Raw genomic sequence first — 10,614 nt, 5'->3', positions numbered from 1 at the left:
AACATCTCTGTCCACTATTTGGAGTACAGGTGAGCAAAAACCAACCTTTTATTTTATGATACTACTAAGCATTTGGTGTTAATCTATTACAGTAGTTATTAGTATGTTAACTAGTTTGAATATTGGTAGCTACAGAAGTGGTGTTATTGTAAAGATAAATTAACACTTGTCATCTTGTCCAGGAGTGTAGGTGATGTTGATGAGAAGACTGTTTTGGGAGGCTGGGTAAGAGTGGCAGAACATTTGGTAGAACCATCATACATCATAACCTGAAAGATGCCTCCAAGGCTTATTGCTCTGTAGAGAGTTTTTGTGATAGGATGTGTTTGATTTGTAATAGAAGACATTAGAAGGAAGAGATGGACTCAGTCAAGAATTAGTGGGTTTATAGGCAAACGTACAATGATTTATAGACTCCAGATATTTGAGGACTCAAAAGTTTGAAAAACCTGAATTCCCCTGAACCTCAAAATTGGTGTAAGAGTGAAAGAAAACTTCAGTTACAAAGGCCCATTAAGAGTCAGCCCTTTGACAAAAGGGACTGAACGGTACTTTTCCACTAGCGACTGGTGGCTCTTTAGTAGTTGCCATTAAATTGAAGCAGGGAGGAAAGATGGAGGAAGAAAGGGGGAGAGAGACAGAGAGATAGGAGAGGGAGAAGGAGAGAATGACTAGGGCAAGAAATTGGTGGAATCAAGTAGATTTGAGTACCAGTTTTAGGAGTTTTTGTCATAACGGCACATAGAACTGAGTGGACACAGATTAGATACCTACTAAGTTTTTGAGGGTGTACATTGGCAAAGAAATTATGAGGCCAGATTTTGAGGGAAAAAATGACCCTAGAGATTAGAGATAGGAACTATCAGGAGGGAAAAAAGTTATCAAGGGAGTTCCTTTGTGTGGGAAAAATTAGATCCTAATCAAGAAAAAAATTTCCCACTACCAGGCAACTCCTGCCTTCCCAGCAGAAATGCACCATCATTACTGCCCACTGACAGCAATGTATCCTGCTCTTTTCATTTTCAAATGGGAATGTCTATTGTGGTTATCACGCCTGGGACACCTTTGTATATATGCCTGTGATGAGAGAATGTGATTTGTACATGGATTTCCAAGCCATGGGAGTCATTTCTGGACCTGCTGGAGAGGCCAACACATGATTCAGAGATTCTCTACACTGAGCTGAATGAAGTGACCCAGTAGGACTTCGTGTTATCTTCCTTGGGGAAAAGGCAAATGTGTTCTATGTGTAGCAGGAAGAACATGATGAATATCTGGCGACTGGAAGAGTGGTTTACAGCAGAGAATGTCTAACTATTTACCAGACATCTTTCCCTTTCCTCTTGGCCAGACTGCATTTCCAAGACTTCCTTCAGTTAAATTGGCCTTGTGACCAAATTCTGGCCAGTATGATATGTGCTTGAGTTTCATATATTATTCTAAGGGCCATAAAATATTCCTAAGTGATTCTGATTCTCACTTCCCCTGTCTCAGGCAGGATGTCCAAAGCCTATCGTGATGATGGAAGCTATGTTTGTGTTTAAAAATGTCAAAGCCTAAAATGGCAACATGATAATATGGAGCAAAATTTCCTCCCTTACCCATTCTCCTTTCCTACTGATTGCTTGGATTTTATGTGACTGTAAAATGAACTTTGGTTGTATTGACTTATTAAGCTTTCAAAATTTATCTGTTGTAGTGCATTAGCTTGAGAAATCTTAACTAAAATTATTTTTGACCAACTGTATTTTTGGACCTAAAACTAGGAACTTGTATCTAATTACTTTATTCATGCTGAATTCAGGTTACAACATTGCCTGCTGAAATGTATATCCTTTCCAGTTTTATCCTTTATATAATTATCTTAATAATACATTCCATATTAGGGCCCATAAACTCCAATACTATCAGCATATAGACTAGGAACAGGAAAAGAGCAGACTGTGCATCCAGAGAAATGAAAAGTATATGCAAAGTGACTAAGAACAAATGCTCCTATAGTGGCCAGTAACTGTTGTAAGTGCTTTTATGTGTTTTAACTCATGTAATCCTCACAAAAACCTCAAAGAGAAGGTGTTATTACTACCTGCAATGCCAAGATGAGGAAATTGCAGCATAGTAAGTGTCAGGAATGTGCCCGAGGACCTCACAGATGGGTACGTGGTACTGCCAGGGTTTGAGCTGTGACTCCGGCTGCAGACACCCACACACCATATTACACACTGTACTTCCTCAGGTCGAACTCATTTAAAATAGTCTGATGGACTTTGTTATGGAAATCATGAGGGGTTCATACACGTTGGTTCATTGCAGAGAATGGCACACACACTGCTAAATGCTTTTATTATTTACACTGATTGAACTGGCTGAGGAAAGAGGTGGCTGGAGTCTGTGTATATTGTATGGGTGTTACCTGTGACCAAGGTAACACTTCTTATTAATGAGAGACTTCTTATTAATGACGTCCATCATCTTATTTCTTTTTAGCTTTGCCGTTTTTTAAAATGGGATCCAAGTGTCCTTAGAGTCTTGTCTGTGGGAGCATTATCTCTTCAATACATAGCTACAGGTTTACATATGCTTAATTTTATCAAAATATGAAAGGCTTCTGGAAAAGACTGTGTGATTCCCAGGCATGTCCTGGGAACATGTAGGAGAAAATTACAATTGATTTGGACCTGTGAGAGTTTAGTATATAGACTTTATTACCTAAAAGTACAGGGGGAAGATGTATTTATAGCTTCTCTCTGTAGAGCACAGAGTGAAGACAGCTTATTTTAAATAATGTAGACAGATCACAGCCTGTTGTTCTGAGCCTCAAATGCCAAGTGTTACAATAAGCCCACGACCCCAAACACTCCCCACCCCGAATACTATTCTATCTTTATGATCCATCCTCATCAGCAAATAAAATAAGGGAAAATGTACTCAATGTGGAATTTCCTCTCCTGACACACCTTCATTTGTACATTTGGTCCATAGACCAAGCAAGATGCCACCTTTTGCTCCAGGTCAGAAGCTTCTTCATTCCTTCCCAAGTAGAGACTCTCGGGAGCCTGGCATGGAGTGTAATGTCCTCCAGTGTCCTCCTCCCTGGGCTGTGAGGATATGTAACAGATAAACTGCTGTAGGTCCCCTCTGTGCAGCACTGGGAGTTTTGTGTTTGCTTCCCCTGATAACCCTAGGGTAAGAACCCCTCCCTCACTAGTGGGGGAGTAGGAGGCAATCAAAATCAAGTAGAAGAGGAGAGAAGTTAGAGCTCTTCTGTCCAACACAGACCCCGCAAGCCTCACGCGACTATCAAACCCTTGAAATGTGGCAAGTCCAAACCTGTTATGTGTGGTACAGGTGACCAACTCAATTTTGAGGACTTAGTAGGAGCACAAGAATGTAAACAGCTCATTCAAAATTTTTAAACTGATTTTATGTTGAAATAATATTTTGGACATATTGTCTTAAATAAAATATTGACATTAATTTTATCTTTTTATAGTTTTCCAAAGTAGTTCCTAGAAAACTTAGAATTACATGGGTCACTTACATTTGTGACTTATGTTCTATTTCTATTTAGTGGCTCTGGTTTAGGGAAAGATATTCAGGAAAAGAAGCAGTGTAACTTGGGCTTATGTAAGAGAAAGATTCCTAGAAGCCTAAAAGCTTGATTTGATTGGGTGTATTTTTAAAAAAATAAAAAGAGATCGAGGGGAAACAGAAAATGTACCTGAAAAGGGAAGAGCTCCATAATGGATGTACTTAATAGGGTGTCAGGCAGATATTTAGATGGTGATGAACAGAGTAAGATAGGTCTGGAATTCATAACTACATTTAAGGCTGGAGATACAGAATTACTAGTTCTGACATTGAAAGCCATAATAAAATGACTAGACCTGGAATGTAAAGCAAACCAAGAATAAGGTTGATGATATATATTAAGGTTGGGCAAATAAGTAAATAAGTACCACTCAGCACATTTTAATGCATTTCAGTGAATTTTTTATTGAGTACCTACTATGTGCCAGGTTTTGGTAGACACATGAGAAATGGTAAAATATTTTTGAACGAAAATTAACTAATAAATAAAAAACAAATGTCTTATTTCAGGCCTGAAATACCTTATACTTGCAATAAAAAATGCAAAAAATACTGTTTGGTATTAATAAATATAATTGAAAACAATATATTGAAATATAAGAGAACGTTTTATTTGTGGAAAGGAGACCTTATTCGATGAAGGTGAAATAGGAGATGAAGACTTGTAGAGAATTCAGATAAATTTTCTTGTAATTTTTATCTATCTAGGTGCTTTTGCATTGATTTGTTATTATATCTATATCTTCTCATTAAACTTTGTGACTTTCCTTTGAGAAAGTTGTACCTCTAGAACTGATATTCCTGATAGAATATCTGTTTGAGTTGCCAAATTCTTGAAGAGAGAGATTAAAAAGAGAAGGTATAAGTTAGATATTCTACTAGGTGGACTAAGGAAGAGGTAGGTAGGAGGAAGGCATAAAGAGACGTCAGTGGACTGAGATGGGACTATTCTGCTCTGAAAGTGGATCAGAGCAACACCAGGGAGGCATACAAAACTGATTTTTGGATAATGATGGGAAAAACAGTTTCTAATCTTAACCAAATACAATTAAGGATATGTTTAAGATACATGTTTTATTATTAAAGGGAGTAGAAAAACATGTTTTTGTTTGATGAGAGAAGAGATAGAGGTTTGAATATTATACATTATTTTTGTAACAAACACGGTCCAGCATAACTACATTAGGCATTGTGCTAAGTTGTTTATATTCTCATTTAATGTTTACAATGACCCAATGAATAATACATTATTGTCTCTATTTTACAGAAAAGGAAACTGTGACTTAGGGAAGTTCCACAAATTATCTGAGGCCACACAGCTTGCTAGAGACAGAACTGGGGAGAGAACCTGGACATCCAAAGTCCACTCCCATAACTTCCTGGTTACACTTGTTATATGGCTGGAATTCAGGGGGTATATATGTAGTGAACAAAGTAAAAGGGAAGGAAAAAGATTCATCTATTGATTAAAACCTCGAGTTTTAGAGGAGAAACAACATTACTCCAGTGACCATACCAGCAGTAGTATTTATTCTGAAGAAGTGAGAACCAAAGATATGTTATTCACTTACTAAATCAGTTATTTAACAATTTCGGTAAATGCTGAGTTCTGTTTCTGTTTTTTCCACCCACTTCACTGGCTCACGCAGAAAAATATTCATTTGCATATATATATGTACATATATTGAGGATATATATGTACCCCTGGCCAAGCTGTGTTCCTGTAGTTGAGGTAAAATCCAATAGGCAAGACTATTAGATTTCTTTCTTCTTGAAATCGTTGCCCAGCATTGTTTTTGACGTACCTCCATTAAGCAAATGGTTAATATGTTTTCTAGCCACTAAAAACAGGCTTGTAAGATATTATTCCACTACAAATTGCTTGCATAATTAAAATGAGTTGCTATTCATAGTAAACAGGTTACCTTATATCATATTAATACAGTGTCATAGAAGAACCAAAACTAAATAAGGTAAATGTAAATGGGTTTGTTGAAACTGAGACAAAGAAAATCTCTTATTGAATGAAGAGCTATTTTCTTTTTAGAGAAAAATACACTGTTAGAAAGAATATAAATTATTCTCATTAGCATTCTTTCCTGTTGCTTATTTAATTATTTTGGAGTCATTGTTAAATACAAACAAAATTCATTTTTGTATGAGATTTGTAATAGAACTTTTAGAGACTGGTATTTGACAAGTATATACAATATTTTGATGTAAGCTTATAATCAAATATTCTTCCTTACTTTTATTAATGTAATCAACAACTGTATTTGTTAGTTAGGTCACTGGAAAAAAGAAAAAGAAGCAAAGAGAAGACACTAGCTTATTTAAAGGTTTTAGAAGATCTTTAAACTTTTAAAAAGTATGTCACTCAATAGTACAAAAGAGAATTTACTTAAAATGTTAAAGAATTACATATGTTAAATCTTGAGTCAATAATTTTGAAGTAGCCAGTGGGTAAAAATTGGGAAAACCAAGATATTCTTAAAACTAAAATTTTTCCAGATTTATTATAATCTCCTCATAGCCCAGAGTCCCTCTAAGTAGTTTACTATAAGAAATGAAGATGAATTATGTAATTAAAATTTGCTTTTTGTCTTCATTATCAATCATAAGAAGAACGTACACAGACTGAAATGAACTAGGGGAGAAAAGACTACTTGAATTTGAGGGAATTTTGCCACCAGGTATCTGTAGGTAACTGAATGATACTTTGTATATTAGTTAGAAAAAAATAAGGAAATGCAGAAAATTAGTTACATTTAAAAAAATCTGGTGATGAGTTGGACTTTAAATTACATGAATTTTACTTAATATAAAAAATATCTCCCCTCTTTTCTATGAATATCTCTGTCACCCAACTTGGGAAAAAAGTTAACCTCTAGTTCATGAAAGAGAGAAAAATAGAATGTAAAGGAAACTAGTGAACAAATAAATCAAAAATTAGAGTTCTAAATACACAACTGTTGTGATTTCAGTGTGCTTAATGGAATGCTATCAAGCACATGCTTACCTAGGTAAGGTTGAGAAATTCAGCCTCTCACTTAACAAAGAAACAGCAAAAGTAACAGTTTGTGATTTGTATCAACTCATATCCAAGAAAAATTTTACACTTCCTGAAAAAGATTAAGAGCCTTTATATGCAATGGGAAAACAACAGGAAAACAAACAAAATTTTAATAAAGCATAAATCCAATGTTGAATTCTGACAAAAGTATGTAAAAATTCTTGATTCTCTTTTAAATTAGACTTGAATTGCTTTCTCAAAACAACAAACAATAAATAAACAAGAAAACAAAGATCTTCAATTTCCTTCGACAACATTGAATTATGTCAAGCATAATTTCTCAGATTCTAGGAGAAAGTAACATTATTTACAGCCTATAGAAAAATTACTCTGGAGGAAGGGCAGATTGAGAGATAAAGCTACCAAAGCCAGTTTGATTTACTGATTTGCAGAAATTTTACCTTCATGTATCACTGAGAAGATTAACAAAGCTTTAACACATCTTCATTGACAAATGAGACAAAAATCCAACCGGCATGACAAGAATCTCCAAATAGGAGAGGAACCTGTAACTCTAAGACAGAAAGAGCATCACTTCTCTAGAAATTAATTTTTGGATGGCATGGCTGAGAAATAGGATTTAGTTTAGAGAATCAGTGGTGTTTAAAGAGGTAAGTTTTAGATTATATTTCTTCTTTTAAATAGACATTAAAAACATAATCTTCTGCACTAGTATATGTACTGGCATATATAAAAGTTCATGCTTTAAACGACTGACATATACTACATAAAAGGCACAAGTGCCTCACTCTACCTGTAAACACATATTGATATCTTCATTCCATATCTTATCAATAAAGGCTTTTTCTTCTGTGGGTAGTGAAAAAATACATAAATACTACATCATTATCAAGGTGGCAAGACCTAGATTAATAGCATGGTAAGATTTTTGACCTATAAAGATGGCCTTACACCTAGTAGTTAATATATTATGCAAAGTATGCACTTACTCATTCATTCTCCCCAAAAATGTCTGATAGAGTTTATTGGAACCGTAATGCAAAATTCACTGAGAATGGCGTGCCCTGCCAGAAAAAAAAGAGTATTATCAATGAGTATGGAAACTTCCAGATAGTGTCCTCCTACAGCAGGAACATAGACCAAAAACGTGGGCGGTGACAACTTCACAACTTCCCTAGCAAGTCAAGGGAATTCATAAAGAGGGGTAACAGAAGAAAATATGTATGGGCTAAATACAATAAATAAATACTGCTCAAAATAAGAGTGTGGGATTATATAATTTTTTCATAATAAAAGCAAATTGTTTTTAAATTAGCAAAGAGAAAATGTGAGCCCTTACTTCAGATATTGGATTACTGCTACCTCATTTACAGAATCTCAGTTCTTATCTTTTCCTCAGAATTCTAATTTGTCACTTGTATATAATCAGGGTTCTTAGTCATACACAGAGTTTCCAAAACCTTATGGTTAACAGAGGAACTGGGCTGTGTCATAATCCCCACACTGGAAACTGGATAATGCCACAAAACCCCACATTATTTCCCAAAAGCTCACACAGGGATTGATGCTAGTAATTGCCAATGCGTGCATATGCAACATTTTTCATTTTATGAAAAAGACAGGAGATTTAGTCACACGGTCCTTTGTTGACAATCACAAGTGCATTAAGGGGATAAAAGTTTTTTGTTTTTCCTGTTTCACAGGAAGAGTCAGTAGCTTGTGAGCCTTTGTTCTCGTCCCCAGTGCTATCTCACTTTCTGCAGCTCCTGTCTCAGCCATGACGGTAGAGGCTGCCCCAGCCTATGTAGCAGTTTGGACAGTTCCACATTATGATCTCGGTAGTAATTAGAGAGGAAAGTTCTAGACTGGAAAGCAAACAGAAAAAGAAGACTTGAAGGAAGTTACAAGTTCATTAAATGAGATTGGGTGTATTTCTGGATGCATTTCTTTGTATTTTCTGACAGATAATACTCATTTTTACCTTTCAGAAAGATATGGCAGAAGTATAGCTGTAAAGTAAAAACGGGTCAGGTATAACTTACGTGGCTACTATACCATGACAGCACTTGTGTATTGTGTGGTTCATGAAATCTACACAGGGAGAAAGGCTGATGAGAGAGATCTAATTCTAAAGAAGAATGAAGTAGGTAGGAACCTGATGTGGTACTAAGTCTACCAAAAAAAAAACACCTCTTTGTTTGAAATCGGTCACTTTCTATAAAATTGAGCCATAACATAAAAATAAAAAGTGAACATAATCATAAAAGCTAAATTTTATGATTAAAGAAATAACTTGCAACACTGCAAAAATTTTTTTTTACATTTATCAGGACCAAAACAGATTTAAAAAAAAATTATCATGCATTTGTAGTTCAAAAATATTATAAGGTCTCATTACAAAGATCATTTTAACGATCTTTCTGGTGATTCTTATATTTCTAGTCAAGCTGGTGTGATTGGCCATTTTTAGGTGAGTGGCTTAAAAAAGGATTATCAAATATATCAGTGGGTTTAGTTTGTTTTATTTTCTTTCTAGAAAGCAGAAAATTTATAATTGGGTTTCTCTCTGGATGTCACTTACCTCATATTATAACCCAATGAACATGGTTCTGTGTCTCTTTGATTAAACAGTTGAGCTGAGCATGCTTTCCTGTGAGAAAGGAATGGGGGCAGTAATGGCCCACACATCATTTTCCATCTGGTCAGAGTTACACTCTCTCTTTTAAGGCCTTCTCAATATTTTAGCACAAATGAATCTCTTTCTTCGTAAAAGTCCCTTAGCAACTTTTGTCTATACTGTGGAAATGGACTTAAGACAAGTACATGTTGTCTTGGACCATTCACCAGGTATTTCATTACATTTCTTCCCTTAAACCAGGCTGTAAACACTTCAAATTCTGGATAAGATGTTTATAGAAGTCATGGGAACATTACATTGATTTCTTGGCAGAGTAAAGTGATTTTTGAAGCCCTTTTGAAATTATTGAGTTCAAAGGTAGGTTTGAGAACCTTCTGGTTCTTCTATCTCCATAGTAACACCTGAATCACTTCCAATCACCTTTTGCCCAACTTGCCTTAGGAGAGATACTCATTCTAGTTTCTCAGCTGATTGCTAACTGGTTTCCCAGTCTTAACTTATCTCCTCATACCATAACTTTTATTGAGAGATTTTTTCTCCTGCTTTTTTGTAGTTTGACATTGTTCTATGTATCTTATTATAAATTAGTGATCATAACTATTTACCCTCCTATAATAAATTTGGGTTTGTAACTGTTTTATCCTGTATCCTAATTGCGATATTGTGATTTATAATAAGAAATATGTAGTTGGACTTTGACCCCATTTCTGACATAGAGCTCTTAAAACACTTGGAATTTCCTAAGTGAGAGGGTGATAAAGGTATCTTTTGTTATGTTAATGAGGTGGCTTTTGGAGCCCACCCAAGGATGGAGCCTGGTTGCTAGAACCAACCTTGTGATTAGAAGGTTGGAACTTTAAATTCTATCCCCCCAACCTTGGGGAAAGGGAGAGGGGCTGGCATTTGAATTAATCGCCATTGGCCAATGATTTAATCAATCTTGTCTATGTAATGGAATTTCCATAAAAGCCCCAAAAGGACAGGGTTTGGACAGCTTCTAGGCTGGTGAACATGTGGAGAATGGGGAGAGCAGCGCACACATTTGGCAAGGGCACAGAAGAGCCATGCTCTTCCCTGAGCATCTCTTACATCTGGCTGCTCCTGAGTTATATTCTTTGTAATAAAATAGTGGTCTAGTAAGAAAACATTTTCTCTGAGTTCTGAGAGCCGTTCTAGCAAATTAATCAAACTCAAGGAGGGAGTTGTTGGAACCTCTAATGGATAGCCCAGGTGATAATCAGCACTTTGGCACTGCTCTGTGAAGTGGAGGGGAGGGGAGGGAGGCCATCTCGTAGGACTGGGCCCTTAACCTGTGGGATCTTATACTGTGGTTAGAACTGTGTTGAACTGT

At 35.9% G+C, this 10,614-nt stretch overlaps 1 protein-coding gene across 2 annotated transcripts in view; it reads right to left on the bottom strand.

Annotated features, from left to right (window-relative positions):
- Nucleotides 1-4,009: 4,009 nt before the first annotated feature.
- The window catches only part of LOC105067139 (N-deacetylase and N-sulfotransferase 4), a 233,919-nt gene continuing 227,314 nt past the window's right edge, over nucleotides 4,010-10,614 (bottom strand). Inside the window, exon 14 of one of the 2 annotated variants that reach the window (XM_010952611.3) lies at nucleotides 4,010-8,490. In XM_010952611.3, the coding sequence (XP_010950913.2) occupies nucleotides 8,371-8,490 (120 nt within the window). In that variant the 3' untranslated portion in view covers nucleotides 4,010-8,370. The other variant, XM_074341827.1, reaches the window with a different exon arrangement.

The sequence above is a fragment of the Camelus bactrianus genome, chromosome 2 (assembly GCF_048773025.1).
Source record: "Camelus bactrianus isolate YW-2024 breed Bactrian camel chromosome 2, ASM4877302v1, whole genome shotgun sequence".
Taxonomy (NCBI): Eukaryota; Metazoa; Chordata; class Mammalia; order Artiodactyla; family Camelidae; genus Camelus; species Camelus bactrianus.
Note: the sequence above shows the minus strand (reverse complement) of the source record. Positions and strands in the feature narration are given on the sequence as shown.